The following is a 16,287-nucleotide window of genomic DNA, read 5'->3' on the forward strand; positions in this document are numbered from 1 at the left end:
AATACAAATTGCAAATAAAATTAATGTATCTGTATTTAAAAAAAATTGTTTTAGGTTTTGTTTGCAACTCCTGACTTTTGGTTGCAAATCTGTTTTGCAGTTGTGAATCTGTTTTGCGGTTGCAAATCTGTTTTGCGGTTGCAAATCTGTTTTTGTCTTGTGTGGGTGGGGTCCTCCGCTCAACCGATGATAGAAGCCTTTTCATTGGTCAGCTTGGAAGCCGCTGCAACAACGTTCATTGGTCAGGTAGGAATGGGGGTGTGACAATGTCCGTCTGACACTTCCTGGCTCATTCTACAGTCGCCGCCAGCATCAAGGTAAATATTGCCATTACTTTTTTTTTTTACTTTTCTGTTTTAGCTATACTTTATATTTATTTAAAAGCAACCCTTGATCTATCGTTTATCTGGTTCTTTTGTCTAACAATTACAATTAGCGTAGTCACTCACTCATCATTGCTTAGCCATGCTAGCTAGCTAGCTAGCTCTGTTAGTCTGATACCGGAATCATTCATGAAGCTATGTTGTCGGCAGTCGAAACACACACTCACACACACTCACTGTGATAGCTGTTAGTATGAAGTTTTCTTGTTTTTTTTACTCATAAAGAAACATTTGCATTCGCTTCACATACAAGCAGGACTGGGAGTCAAACTTATTTACAGTAGCTGCTTCCCCTACATCTTGGATGTTTGAAGTACAGATTAAATTTGTGATAATTCTGTGATTTTTATTTATTGCTCCTGTTTGTTTAATGTACAAGTCAAGTTGAAAAAGTGGGGGAGTAATGGGGACGATCACTACTCAGATTGAGGCAGAGGGTGGTATAACTGACTATGATGGGTGGCTACCAATACCAGGTATCGTATCGGTGCCAATGCCAATATTATTTTAAGGTATCAGTACTCACGGCGCCCTCCTGCAGCCATTTTACCATCAGGGAATAGAAATGAGAAATTATATGAATACAAAGTTGCCATTAACTTTTGCTATTTTTTAACTACAATCATAACAAATTTATCCACTAGTACATATTAAATTGTAAATATAGTTCAGCGTTGTTGTAAAACACCATTATGTTTATTGTATATCAAGTGTTTTTATGACTTTGCCGATGGCTGGAGCATGCCACCTCTGCCTCGCAACCAGGAAATGGGCGTGTGCAACAGTTGCTCCATGATCTGTTTCTTCTTCGGTACATTAAAGTAAAAAAAAGAAAAAAAGAAAAGCTGTTTCTTCTTCGGTTGTTGCTCCAGGTCTTTCCAGTGCACTGGTGTTGATATAGCGCCTTCATAATGGGGCAACTGCAGTTAAAATCAGTGACGTGCAGTGAGCTCTAGGTTTGGGTAGGCAGGCAGTCGCAAATTCAGACACACACACCAATTACAAACCCCCATTCCTAGCTGACCAATGAACGTTGAACAAGACAGAAAAAGATTAGCAACCAAAAAAACAGATTCGCAACCGCAAAACAGATCCGTAACCACAAAACAGATTTGCAACCAAAAGTTGTTACAAACAAAACCTAAAAACTTGCTTGCAAAAGTTGTTTACAAATCCATTCATTTTATTTGCAATTTGTTTTGTTGTTTACATATATATTTTTAATTTGAACTCCCTTTTTTGTTTGATTGAAATTTATTTGAGGTTGCAAATCATCTTTTTGATTGATTGAAAACATTTTTTGGATTGCAAATCCCTTTTTTGTTTGATTGAAAATAAAGACACACATTTCTCTCCATAACCGCACACGCGCACAGAAAGGTTTTTCAAATAACTTACTTTATGCTCCAGGATCTAGCGCGTAGAGTAGGGTTGAGTACCGATGACTGTACTTTTCGTGTTATGGACCGATTTGGTTCTGTACTTCTGAGCATCGATTTTCCATGGCGCACTTAAACGCAACATTATGTGTACTGACGTTACCCACTCGCACAGGATTTCACATGATTTCACGGGAAAACGAGGCCAAGGGAGTGGTCGGCAGCCCTGGTGGTGGCTTGGCTGAGAGACTGACCGCGGGTGCCGCCTCGATATGACCCGCAGCGTCCACACAACCTGGTCCTGGCCAGGCCGCAAACGGCGCAGGGACGCCTACATTTCCGGGTTTGGAAACAAGCGAGATTTTTGCGCCGCCAAGCCAAACAAATATAGTATATGAAGTAGGGGTGTTCAAATAATATATCGCAATATTACAGCGCACAATTTTCGTATCGATTCAATATGCAGTTGAACGATTTTTAAAGATCAATTTTTGATGGAAATATTCAACAAAATGTAAGGATGTCCCAATCACACTTTTTTGGACCCGAGTCAGGAGTCCATCAATTATTGTTTAACTTCGTTCCTTGTGTTCATTGCACAGAATTTTGCTTCACACTTTGTTTTTGTAATATTAATTTATGTGTATTAGTTATACTTCTCCATCTATCCATCCATCCATTTTCCTCACAAGGGTCGCAGGGGGCGCTGGAGCCTATCCCAGCTGGCTTCGGGCAGTATGCGGGGTACACCCCTGAACTGGTTGCCAGCCAATCGCAGGGCACACAGAGACAAACAACCATACTCACAATCACACCTATGGACAACTTTGAGTGTTCAATTAACCTGCCATGCATGTCTTTGGAATGTGAGAGGAAACCGGAGTACCCGGAGAAAACCCACGCAAGCACGGGGAGAACATGCAAACTCCACCGAGGAAGGCCGAAGCCCAGACTCGATGTCACGTCCTCTGCACTGGGAGGCAGACGTGCTAACCAGTCAGCCACCGTGCCGCCTAGTTATACTTCTGTAATTGTAAAATGTTATACCTTAATTTTTTTACTATTCCTCTCTGGCTCATTTGTTTCAAATTTTACATTTTTGTTATTTGTCAAGTTTTATATATTGAAAAGGAATTGTTAAATTGATTTTTTTTTTAAAGATTTTATTGTCAATACACAATGACAAATATTTATTACCATCCAAATAAATAAATACAATTTGAAAAAAAAGAAGAAAGTACAAAAATACCGAAAACTGGTACCATTGACTACCGGTATCGATTCCGAGGTACCGAGTATTGTTAACAGAACCACTTCAAATGCGAAAGGTACCCATCCCTACGAATCACAGAGCCAAAAATCAGAATCAAATCGTGAGACAGTCAAAGATTCCCACCCCTACACATGAGGCCCTTTCATAATAATTAACTTTATTGAGAAATCTTTGACGCATCTTCAAGCAAAAGGTCTATGATGGGGCAGAAGCAAGACCTATAAAGGGGGGAGGCAGTTCACAACCTACAAAGCAGTTCTGGTAGTCTATTTTGACAGCCTGCACAGAAATTTAAGTAGAAACTGTCCAAAAACTCAAGTTCAACGGATGCAAGAATTGTGATGATGTAGCTCATTTTTAATTTGCTACAATTAAACCACAGGTGTTTAATCATCAAAGAGATTATTATTAAAAGGGGACATACTTCTTTCTACGGACTACTACAGTATATCTGTACTGTGGTAAACTTACTTCGAGTGGCTGGGCATGGTAGTGCTGTGTTGGATCTCTCAATTCAGCAGCCTCTTTTATCAACCTCTTCCCCGCTCGTCCAACAAAACAATGACAAACATGGACGTCAGTTTAGGTTAAAAGATGTATGATTGATTACATACTTAGATGGCTGGTTCTCAGAAAACAGGTTCCAGGAATGTGACATGAAAGCTGAGCCCAAACATGAACTTGTTCAAAACCAGGTAAAAGTTATATTTACTTTAAATCAAACCTCCCTGCAGAGTGCTATGAATAAATACAGTTCACTCAAGCCTTTTCTTTGTAAAAGATTGTCGAATGTCACGGTCTAGTCCATTGTTTCGTATTGGAGTACTTTGTATCTGGGCACCAAACACTGAGCAGGAGAGTAAAAACGATATTTGGACATTTTAAATGTTTTTTTTGTTTTGTTTTTAAAGCTAGTGTTTTATAAAATAATTATAAATGGAGGCAAAGTTATATATATATTTTTAAATAATGAAAATACATCTAAGTGCAATTCAAGGCACATTCCCTTCGTTTAAACAGGGAGAGTGGATTACAAAGTAGCATAGGTCTACAAAATTTAAAACGATAAGAAAAGCAAGTCCCCTCCGTGAGTCATCACCTTATCGTGGTGGAGGGGTTTGCGTGTCCCAATGAGCCTGGGAGCTATGTTGTCCGGAGCTTCATGCCCCTGGTAGGGCCACCCAAGGCAAACAGGTCCTAGGTGAGGGACCAGACAAAGCATGGCTCAAACGACCCCAATGATAAACACAAACCTTGGATCTTCGTTTCCCTTGCCCGGACGCGGGTCACCGGGGCCCCCCTCTGGAGCTAGGCCTGGAGGTGGGGCTCGAAGGCGAGCGTCTGGTTGGCCTATACCCATGGAGACCGGCCGGGCACAGCCCGAAAAGGCAGCGTGGGTCCCCCTTCCCATGGGCTCACCACCGGTGGAAGGGGCCAAAGGGGTCGGGTGGGCAGTGAGTTGGGTGGCAGCCAAAGGCGGGGGCCTTGGCGGTCTGACCCCCGGCTACTGAAGCTAGCTCTGGGGACATGGAATGTCACCTCTCTGACAGGGAAGGAGCTCGAGCTGGTGTGCGAGGCTGAGAAGTTCCGACTAGATATAGTCGGACACACCTCCACACACGGCTTGGGTTCTGGTACCAATCCTCTCGAGAGGGGCTGGACCCTCTTCCACTCTGGAGTTGCCCACGGTGAGAGGCGCAGAGCAGGTGTGGGCATACTCATTGCCCCCCAGCTAGCCGCCTGTACGTTGGGGTTTACCCCGGTGAATGAGAGGGTAGCCTCCCTCCGCCTTCGGGTGGGGGGACGGGTCATGACTGTTTGTGCTTATGCACCGAACAGCAGCTCAGAGTACCCACCCTTTCTGGAGTCCTTGGAGGGTGTGCTGGAGAGCGCACCCCCTGGGGACTCCCTCGTTCTACTGGGGGACTTCAACGCTCACGTGGGTAATTACAGTGAGACCTGGAGGGGCGTGATTGGGAGGAATGGCCCCCCCGATCGAAACCCGAGTGGTGTTTTGTTATTGGACTTCTGTGCTCGCCACGGACTGTCCATAACGAACACCATGTTCAAGCACAAGAGTGTCCATATGTGCACCTGGCACCAGGACACCCTAGGCCGTAGTTCGATGATCGACTTTGTAGTCGTGTCATCGGACTTGCGGCTGTATGTGTTGGACACTCGGGTTAAGAGAGGGGCGGAGCTGTCAACTGATCACCACCTGGTGGTGTGTTGGCTCCGATGGCGGGGTAAGATGCCGGTCCGACCAGGCAGGCCCAAACGTACTGTGAGGGTCTGCTGGGAACGTCTGGCAGAACCCCCTGTCAGAAAAAGTTTCAACGCCCATCTCCGGCAGAGCTTCTCCATTGTCTCGGGGCAGGCGGGGGACATTGAGTCCGAGTGGACCATGTTCCGCGCTTCAATTGTTGAGGCGGCCGGTCGGAGCTGTGGCCGTAAGGTGGTTGGTGCCTGTCGTGGCGGCAATCCTCGAACCCGCTGGTGGACACCAGCGGTAAGGGATGCCGTCAAGCTGAAGAAGGAGTCCTATCGGGCCTTTTTGGCCTGTGGGACTCCGGAGGCTGCTGACGGGTACCGGCTGGCCAAGCGGAATGCGGCTTTGGCGGTCGCTGAGGCAAAAACTCGGACATGGGAGGAGTTCGGTGAGGCCATGGAAAACGACTTCCGGACGGCTTCGAGGAAATTCTGGTCCACCATCCGGCGTCTCAGGAGAGGAAAGCAGTGCACCGTTAACACTGTGTATAGTGGAGACGGGGTGCTGTTGACCTCGACTCGGGACGTCGTGAGCCGGTGGGGAGAGTACTTTGAAGACCTCCTCAATTCCACCAACACGCCTTCCTTTGAGGAAGCAGGGTCTGGGGACTCTGAGGTGGGCTCCCCTATCTCTGGGGTCAAAGTCGCCGAAGTGGTTGGAAAGCTTCTTGGTGGCAGAGCCCCGGGGGTGGATGAGATCCGCCCGGAGTTCCTAAAGGCTCTGGATGTTGTGGGGCTGTCGTGGTTGACGCGTCTCTGCAGCATCGCGTGGACATCGGGGACGGTGCCTCTGGATTGGCAGACCGGGGTGGTGGTTCCATTTTTAAGAAGGGGGACAGGAGGGTGTGTTCCAACTTTAGAGGGATCACACTCCTCAGCCTCCCAGGTAAGGTCTATTCAGGGGTGCTGGAGAGGAGGGTCCATCGGGAGGTCGAATCTCGGATCCAGGAGGAGCAGTGTGGTTTTCGTCCCGGCCGTGGAACAGTGGACCAGCTCTACACCCTCAGCAGGGTCCTCGAGGGTGCGTGGGAATTCGCCCAACCAGTCCACATGTGCTTTGTGGACTTGGAGAAGGCGTTTGACCGTGTCCCTCGGGGAGTTCTGTGGGGGGTTCTTCGGGAGTATGGGTTACCGAGCCCCCTGATATGGGCTATTCGGTCCCTGTACGACCGATGTCAGAGTCTGGTCCGCATTGCCGGCAGTAAGTCGAATTTGTTTCCTGTGAGGGTTGGACTCCGCCAAGGTTGCCCTTTGTCACCGATTCTGTTCCTAACTTTTATGGACAGAATTTCTAGGCGTAGCCGAGGCGTTGAGGGGGTCCGGTTTGGTGGCCTCAGCATTGCATCTCTGCTTTTTGCAGATGATGTGGTGCTGTTGGCTTCTTCAAGCCATGACCTCCAGCTCTCACTGGAGCGGTTCGCAGCCGTGTGTGAAGTGGTTGGGATGAGGATCAGCACCTCCAAATCCGAGACCATGGTCCTCAGTCAGAAAAGGGTGGAGTGCCCTCTCCGGGTCGGGGAGGAGGTCCTGCCCCAAGTGGAGGAGTTCAAGTATCTTGGGGTCTTGTTCACGAGTGAGGGTAAGTTAGAGCGGGAGATCGACAGGCGGATCGGTGCAGCATCTGCAGTGATGCGGACGCTGTATCGGTGCGTTGTGGTGAAGAAGGAGCTGAGCCGAAAGGCAAAGCTCTCGATTTACCGGTCGATCTACGTTCCTGCCCTCACCTATGGTCACGAGCTGTGGGTCGTGACCGAAAGAACAAGATCCCGGATACAAGCGGCCGAAATGAGTTTCATCCGCAGGGCAGCCGGGCTCTCCCTTAGAGATAGGGTGAGAATCTCGGTCATCCAAGAGGGATTCAGCGTCGAGTCGCTGCTCCTCCATGTTGAGAGGAACCAGTTGAGGTGGCTCGGGCATCTGGTACGGATGCCTCCTGGACGCCTCCCTGGGGAGGTGTTCCGGGCATGTCCTACCGGCAGGAGGCCCCGGGGACGACCCAGGACACGCTGGAGAGACTATGTCTCTCGGCTGTCCTGGGAACGCCTTGGGGTCCCGTCGGATGAGCTGGCTGAAGTGGCTGGGGAGAGGGAATTCTGGGCTTCCCTGCTAAAGCTGCTGCCCCCGCGACCCGACCCCGGATAAGCGGAAGAAGACAGACGGAAGAAAAGCTAGTGAGCCCAGCTGTCAAACTACTGTTACCAGCCAGGCACTCGATGCTACGCTAACAGCTAGCTACTAGCCACAAAACGCCCGAGACTTGAACTGTAGCATACAATGATGGCGTAATAAACTTGCGTTTTCTTCGCATGCTAAATTAGCTATTAAATATATTTTCGGGGTGGCATTATGATAATGGTGGTAGAAAATATGTCATTTCAATAAAAACGTCGACAATGCAAGCCAAAACGGTAAAGGGAAGTAGTCAAGCTGGCGTTCACACCACCATGCAGGCATACTTCAAAGTAAAATCCGCCAACGCTGTTGCATTAGTGTCAATGTATTATTTGGTCAACTTTATTTTCAAGTTTGCCTTAGCGTAGGCGGCGTGTGTTTGCGGCGTGTGTTTGCTATGGAGGTAAATATGGTGCAAAACTAACTTGTAAAAAATGTTTTGTGCCTGTACAAAATGTGTAAATTTGTATCTGTAAAAGTTGTGATTTGTACCTGTACAAAAAGTGTAAATTTGTATCTGTAAAAGTTGTGATTTGTACCTATAGAAATGACAACTTGTAGTCAAAGACGTCGCCACTAGGAGTCACAAGTGGTTTTTCTGCTGCTGTCCAGTCACGTGAGTTTTGCACCATATATCTCGCTACAAATGGTGCAAAACTGATTCGTACTTGTATAGCGCCGTGATTTGTACTCGTAGAAGAGGGCGGGCTCTGGAGGATTTGGGCGGGCTAAAGCTCAAACCTCATTGGTTGAGCGAACGACAGTGGGTTGAACACAAATGACGCCCATGCACAAGTCCGCAATTCCAAACAGAGTAGCCACACGGGTTCAAAGACAGTGAGCAAACAGCAGACAAATAGCCTTCTCCCATTGTTGTATATTGAGTTGGTTAGAGTGGACTAATTAGCCATCCAGTGCCGGGAACCAAATAATGTATTTGAAAAAATTTCACTTCAACTCGTCACCATGGCCACAATCTTTTCTCACTAGACGTCAAATTCTCACATTTTGTAGACACGAGTGTCTTCTTTCAGAAAAACTAACTTTTATTTGGCTAAGGTGTCATTTAGTACCTATATTTTTACTTTAAGCGAGCAGAAGTCGGACGAACTCGCCTATCTCTTCCATGTTAATTTGGGCGACTTTTTCCTCTTCATTTCTGATAAATCATAAGTTTTCAACCTGCTCTCATTTGGTCATTTTTCATCCGATTAAAAAAATGAGAACATGCTCGTGTTCCCCAAACCTTTGCCGTTCTAACGAGCCATTTTTTGAATCTGTATCTTGAAGCGTTAAGTCGTGAGAGGCTTTCGTTGCAGGTGTGCGTCTGTCATACAATATCAATAGAATGTTGGTGCATGAATTCAAGTGTGTCCAACAAGTTCTAATCAAATGCGTGTCTTGGCCAATTATTTAGGTACGGCAAGGACTCTCTCCCCCTCACCCACCCGGGTCGGCGGCCATCTTGGCCAATTTATTAGGTACGCCCAGGATTCTCGCCACTCCGCTCGCCCAGGGCGGCGGCCATCTTGGCCAATTATTTAGGCACGCCAAGGACTCTCTCCCCCTTGCCCACCCGGGTCGGCAGCCATCTTGGCCAATTAATTAGGTACGCCCAGGTTTCTCGCCACTACGCTCGCCCAGGGCGGTGGCCATCTTGGCCAATTAATTAGGTACACCCAGGATTCTCGCCACTACACTCGCTCAGGGCGGCGGCCATCTTGGCCAATTTATTAGGTACGCCCAGGATTCCCGCCACTCCGCTCGCCCAGGGCGGCGGCCATTTTAGCCAATTAATTAGGTGTGTACCTAATTAATCCCCACTCTGCCCACCCAGGGCGGCGGCCATCTTGGCCAATTAATTAGGTACGGCAAGGACTCTCTCCTCCTTGCCCACCCGGGGCGGCGGCCATCTTGTCAATTTATTAGGTACGCCCAGGATTCTCGCCACTCCGCTCGCCCAGGGCGGCGGCCATTTTAGCCAATTAATTAGGTACGCCCTGGATTACCGCCTTTCTGCCCACCCAGGGCGGCGGCCATTTTGGCCAATTAATTAGGTACGGCAAGGACTCTCTCCCCCTCGCCCACCCGGGTCGGCGGCCATCTTGGCCAATTTATTAGGTAAGCCCAGGATTCTCGCCACTCCGCTCGCCCAGGGCGGCGGCCATTTTAGCCAATTAATTAGGTACACCCTGGATGACCGCCTTTCTGCCCACCCAGGGCGGCGGCCATCTTGGCCAATTAATTAGGTACGGCAAGGACTCTCTCCCCCTCGCCCACCCGGGTCGGCGGCCATCTTAGCCAATTGACTACTACTAAAATTACTACAAGTACTACTAATACTACTACTTCTGTTTGTACTTGCTTACTACTTACTACTATACTACTACTACTATGTCTACAAGTACTACATACATGCGTGTTTCCACCTTGCAAGAGTCAGCAATTCCACATTTCTTGAGCGATTCCAGTGGTTTAAATTTTAAACTGTTCAGGTCATTACCAAAGAGTCAGCAGTCCCATTCAAAATTTCCGCGGGAATTTTTCTAGTTATTATGGGACTGCTTGCGGAGCAAGCAGGCACATATTGTTATTCTACCTAGGACAGTGGTTTATTTTTCTTGTCGTTATTATTATTATATATTATTCCACGATTTTTCCGCTAAAATGCGGCCCGTACCGTACATCGCACCGGCACAAATGAGGTATCAAACGATGCGGCTCGATCTGACTCGCTGCGCTATTATTTTTCTAAGAATTCCCAGTTACCTTGGCGACGCTATTCCCAAAAAACTCCCAAATTAACTCCCCATTGGGAATGAATGGGAAAAAAATCACACTTCAAGCACCTTTTTCCAAGACACGCTGCGCGCGCATACGTTATCCGACCGATACGAATTTTAGCTCAATGTGTAGGAATTTTTCCCATCTTTAGCTCAGTGTCGAAATCTTTTTTAAGGAATGAAAGCCCCCCCCCCTGTTCGGGTTCAAAGACAGTGGCTGAATTAGCTTTCTCACACACTCTGTTGGCTAATTAGCCATCCAGTGCCGGGAACCAAATAATGTATTAGAAAAAATTTCACTTCAACTCGTCACCACTGCCACAATCTTTTGTCACTAGACGTCAAATTCTCACATTTTGTAGTCACGAGTGTCTTCTTTCAGACAAACTAACTTTTATTTGGTTAAGGTGTCATTTAGTACCTTTATTTTCCCTTTAAGCTCGGACAAGTCGGACCAACTCGCCTATCTCAACCATGTTAATTTCAGGCGCCTTCCTCTCTCCATTTCTGATAAATCATAAGTTTTCAACCTGCTCTCATTTGGTCATTTTTTATCCGATTAAGAAAATGAGAACATGCTCGTGTTCCCCAAACCCTTGCCGTTCTAACGAGCCCTTTCTTGAATCTGTATCTTCAACCGTTAAGTCGCGAGAGGCTTTTGTTGAAGGGGTGCTTCTCTCATTCAATCTCAATGCAATGTGGGTGCGTGACGTCACTTCAACTCGTCACCATGGCAACAATCTTTTGTCACTAGACGTCAAATTCTCACATTTTGTAGTCACGAGTGTCTTCTTTCAGACAAACTAACTTTTATTTGGCTAAGGTGTCATTTAGTACCTTTATTTTCACCTTAAGCAAGAGAAGTCGGACTAATTCGCCTGTCTTGTACATGTTAATTTCAGGCGCCTTCCTCTCTCCATTTCTGATAAATCATAAGTTTTCAACCTGCTCTCATTTGGTCATTTTTCATCCGATTAAAAAAATGAGAACATGCTCGTGTTCCCCAAACCCTTGCCGTTCTAACGAGCCCTTTCTTGAATCTGTATCTTCAACCGTTAAGTCGCGAGAGGCTTTTGTTGAAGGGGTGCTTCTCTCATTCTATCTCAATGGAATGTGGGGCGCGTGACGGCTCCAAGTCAAATGTGCGTGCGTGAATGTGCATGATTCTTAAAGGGACAGTAAGATACTTTTAGTTGATGTTGATTATAGTTAACTTCCACATTTCTTGAGCGATTCCAGTCGTTTAAATTTTAAACTGTTCAGCTCATTTACATTTTTTTAAATACATGTTCAGGGACAGTGAGATACTTTTAGTTGATGTTGATTATGGTTAACTTCCACATTTCTTGAGCGATTCCAGTGGTTTAAATTTTAAACTGTTCAGCTCATTACCAAAGAGTCAGCAGTCCCATTCAAAATTTCCGCGGGAATTTTTCTAGTTTTTTTTATTATTCCAGCGATTTTTCCGCTAAAATGCGGCCCGTACCGTACATCGCACCGGCACAAATGAGGTATCAAACGATGCGGCTATTCCCAAAAAACTCCCAAATTAACTCCCCATTGGGAATGAATGGGAAAAGGGAAGAGAAGATCACACATCAAGCACCTTTTTCCAAGACACGTTGCGCGCGCATACGTTATCCGACCGATACGAATTTTAGCGCGAAGCGGCTGCTTGCGAAGCAAGCAGGCACATATTGTTATTCTACCTAGGACAGTGGTTTATTTTTCTTGTTATGGGACTGCTTTGCGAAGCAAGCAGGCACATATTGTTATTCTACCTAGGACAGTGGTTTATTTTTGTTGTTAATATTATTATGGGACTGCTTGCGAAGCAAGCAGGCACATATTAGTATTCTACCTAGGACAGTGGTTTATTTTTGTTGTTAATATTATTATTATATATTATTCCACGATTTTTCCGCTAAAATGCGGCCCGTACCGTACATCGCACCGGCACAAATGAGGTATCAAACGATGCGGCTCGATCTGACTCGCTGCGCTATTATTTTTCTAAGAATTCCCAGTTACCTTGGCGACGCTATTCCCAAAAAACTCCCAAATTAACTCCCCATCGGGAATGAATGGGAAAAAAATCACACTTCAAGCACCTTTTTCCAAGACACGCTGCGCGCGCATACGTTATCCGACCGATACGAATTTTAGCTCATTTTGTAGGAATTTTTCCCATCTTTAGCTCAGTGTCAAAATCTTTTTTAAGGAATGAAAGCCCCCCCCCCTGTTCGGGTTCAAAGACAGTGGCTGAATTAGCTTTCTCACACACTCTGTTGGCTAATTAGCCATCCAGTGCCGGGAACCAAATAATGTATTTGAAAAAATTTCACTTCAACTCGTCACCATGGCCACTATCTTTTGTCACTAGACGTCAAATTCTCACATTTTGTAGTCACGAGTGTCTTCTTTCAGACAAACTAACTTTTATTTGGTTAAGGTGTCATTTAGTACCTTTATTTTCCCTTTAAGCGAAGAGATATTGGACTCTCTCGCCAATCTCTTCCATGTTAATTTGGGTGTTTTTTTCCTCTTCATTTCGGATAAATCATACATTTTCAACCTGCTCTCATTTGGTCATTTTTTATCCGATTAAGAAAATGAGAACATGCTCGTGTTCCCCAAACCCTTGCCGTTCTAACGAGCCCTTTCTTGAATCTGTATCTTGAAGAGTTAAGTCGTGAGAGGCTTTTGTTCCAGGGGTGCGTCTGTCATACAATCTCAATGGAATGCAACCAATCTTGATGATAGTTGGATCTAGTCTTCTCTCTTTTCCCTGATTGGTTCGTTTTCTGCTTGTCTGTGCTGTGGCCAATGAGAGACGCTTTAATGACACCAATTAGAAGTTTCTCGAGAACCTACTCCTCCCATTTCATCTCGTCTGAGGTAAGTTGCAAGGCAATTGTTTGTAGTCTGGTGAATAATGCTAAATAAGTGTGATTTTGCAAGTTTTCCCCATCCTAAACTACATCACGTTAATACTGGCGATGTATTGAAACGTATTTGATGTGTTTGAACGTTATGTTTTATGCTGCTGTTTTAACAAGATTGGAAACGTTAAGTGCTAGAGATGGTAACCTACATGCTAGCTGCACCTGCTAGCGCTAGCAAAGAGCTAGCAGATGTTACATTAAAGTTTTAATGTGCAGTAAAAAAAAACTAAGAAAAGTTTGAGTAGGCTCTAAATCTCAATTGTGTACATCTCTCGTTGCTACAATATACAGTAAGGCTTTTGTCTCGTCTGTCGTCGACGTGGGGGGGGGGTTGGGGGGTTGAGTGGAGTGTCGACGGTGTAGCGGAGCGGCGCCAATGAGGGATTTCGGAAGTGTACGTTTTTAATGCTTCATACACATCTGAGATTAACTACAAATTTGATCTTGAATCTTTACTTTTGACTTTGTCATGGCAAGTTTTTTTTCTTTGCTGTAGCAGCATGCCGCGGAAGGGGAAGCGTTCAGACGCAGCCAAGCGCCAATGGAAGAAGCTGGACCTTGCTGCTCTGGAACTGAGCCCAAACAGCGCACCCCAGCATGTACTTTACCTCTATTGAATTCTTTGTTAATGTGCAATACACAATATTTCAGCCTACAAATACAGAATCAGGCAGAAAAAATAGCTTAAAAGCCTTGTGTAAAAAGCAGTCTGTTTATGCAAGACACTAGTAGTAATGTTAAAAAATCCTTTATTAAAAATGGACTACCAACGTGTTTCAACACAAGCTTGTCTTCATCAGGGCACAGTTTTACGAATATAGAGTGTATGACATGTGATTTGTGCAGTGCTTTATTCATGTCAAAATAATTCTGAATAGAATTTTGATGAAGTCTGTTTTCTACAATATTTCAAATATTCTAAGAAGTTTTCAAACTACTGATGTCTAAAATAAACTCACTAACATTGATCAAAAACTTGTGAGATGCCTATCCTGGACACAGATATTTCACATGTTATATTTAATAACTGCAGACCTGGTCTATTGCATGACTGTGGGAGGAACAGTTGAAATGATAATGTCAAGCCAATAATTGTTTTAACACTTGACAGTAGTTGGAGTACATTACATTTATCAGTAGATGGTGCTGTTGTGAAGTTAGGCTGGTACAATCTGCTGCCTTTTTGCTCATGTATTTGATCAGAAAATTCTACCAAATTTGATCAATTGTGACTGTATTTCAGACACAAACAAAAGTATCAGTTAAGTCCCTGAATCTCTTTCGTGATTAATAATTTCATTAATAAACCTGGCCTGAATTAACATCACTTGTATGTACAAAAGACCTGGTCAATTTTTATTGAAACTAACTTAACCATTACAACCTATGTTTGCTTTTTACTCTGCATTAAGGTGACTGCACATGCCTACAATTGTAATGTCTATGTTTTAGGTGTCCTCTGTTGGTGCCAAGGCTCTGGTACCAGGTCAGTCATCATTTTAATTGCTTTTGCAGCAGTTTTACAATCGATTATTTAAAAAATTCCAATATTTTGCAGGTTCATATACACTCAAAGTGTAACTTGTACTGTGCATTGTCAGCAATTTAAGTTGTGAGACTTGACATGGTATTCATGGTGTGTGCATCATTTTAGGCAGAGGCACTGGCTGGCGCCACAGAGTTCGGGAATGGCCAGTTTCAACTGTGACTGGGCGGAGGCACAAACTGGTCATTCCATCACTGAACCAGGACAACAAGGTATGTTTTATAATAAACTGCCTGTAAAACAAATTAACCTTCATTTGTCTTTTTTAAAAAAATTGAAATACTTAAAAAAAAAAATTTCAATTACTTCTTCTTTTTTTTTTCCTTTAATAGTTTGTCCTGGTTGTTGGTGACTCCCACCTGCGAGCCATTGCCGATGGGGTTGTGAAGCTGCCGGAGGGACATTTCTCTTTTGGCGTGATGTCCACCCCGGGTGCCAGTGCCTCCGAGTTGCGTGCTGAGGTGCTGAATGCTGTTCTGCCTCGGTCACCCGAGGCGGTCTGCATTTTGGCTCCCAGCAACAACTTGGGCCGCCCCATCGCTGAGGCAGCGGCTGACTTTGGCCAGTTCTTGCGCACCGTCTGCAGCCGCTGGCCCAACGTAAGTTCACACATTTCCTTCATATAGTTCATACATTTACATTTCAAGTATGTACTTGCATGATATGTCAAATATGTTCTGTTTAAAATACATTTCAGCCTTTTCCCGTAGTTAAGCAGTTGATGAATATTAATGAAAGTTCATCTTGCTCCAGATGTATATTTTACTTTTTTAAACTTTGTGCAGGTTGTTGTCCTGGACTTCCCCCCTCGTCTGACCGTCGAGCTGGCCCAGCAGGACCTTTTACGCCAGGAGTACCACCGGGTGGCAGCAATTATGGGTACGTTCCATGTTGAAAATTGTTTTCACACACAAAGTTCTACTTTTCTTTACGTCACCTCCTGATCTGATTTTTGTGTCTCAGCGGGACTCTTGAACTAATAATGTTTTTTTTCTTTGTTACTGTAGGTATTCGCTACCTATCTGTTGCTGGCCACTTCCCGCTGTCACAGCTTCACTTGTGGCGTAGAGACGGGGTAAGTACATTAGTTGTTGCAAAAAACAAACAAACATTTTATTAGTGCTCCTCCTATCAAAAGTATGTTTGCAGATATATAATATTTATTTCTGATCATGTCTGGAAGGTACACCTCAGTGACAGCGATGGGATGCCGGTGCTTGCGCGGTTGCTGTGGGATGCTGTCAACATGCGGATGGAGAGGACTGCTTTCTGATAAATCATAAGTTTTCAACCTGCTCTCATTTGGTCATTTTTTATCCGATTAAGAAAATGAGAACATGCTCGTGTTCCCCAAACCCTTGCCGTTCTAACGAGCCATTTCTTGAATCTGTATCTTCAACCGTTAAGTCGTGAGAGGCTTTTGTACAAGGGGTGCTTCTCTCATGCGATCTCAATGGAATGTGGGGCGCGTGACGTCTCCAAGTCAAAAATGTATGTGCTCTTAAAGTGACAGTGACATATTTTTAGATTATGGTTAA

At 45.1% G+C, this 16,287-nt stretch overlaps 1 protein-coding gene across 3 annotated transcripts; it reads left to right on the forward strand.

Moving 5' to 3' along the window:
• Nucleotides 1–257: 257 nt before the first annotated feature.
• Nucleotides 258–16,045, forward strand: LOC144041153 (uncharacterized). 3 transcript variants are annotated; one of them, XM_077555270.1, is made up of 8 exons: nucleotides 258–317; nucleotides 13,700–13,802; nucleotides 14,656–14,689; nucleotides 14,858–14,961; nucleotides 15,082–15,348; nucleotides 15,535–15,628; nucleotides 15,757–15,824; nucleotides 15,933–16,045. In XM_077555270.1, exons 2-8 carry the CDS (start codon nucleotides 13,704–13,706, stop codon nucleotides 16,020–16,022), a joined length of 756 nt encoding a protein of 251 aa, XP_077411396.1. In that variant the 5' UTR covers nucleotides 258–317; nucleotides 13,700–13,703; the 3' UTR covers nucleotides 16,023–16,045. The 3 variants fall into 3 exon arrangements, with proteins under 3 accessions (XP_077411396.1, XP_077411397.1, XP_077411393.1); XM_077555271.1 differs by lacking the exon at nucleotides 258–317 and adding an exon at nucleotides 11,344–13,156; XM_077555267.1 differs by lacking the exon at nucleotides 258–317 and having other exon boundaries at nucleotides 13,534–13,802.
• Nucleotides 16,046–16,287: the final 242 nt, after the last annotated feature.

The sequence above is a fragment of the Vanacampus margaritifer genome, chromosome 1 (genome assembly GCF_051991255.1).
Source record: "Vanacampus margaritifer isolate UIUO_Vmar chromosome 1, RoL_Vmar_1.0, whole genome shotgun sequence".
NCBI lineage: Eukaryota > Metazoa > Chordata > Actinopteri > Syngnathiformes > Syngnathidae > Vanacampus > Vanacampus margaritifer.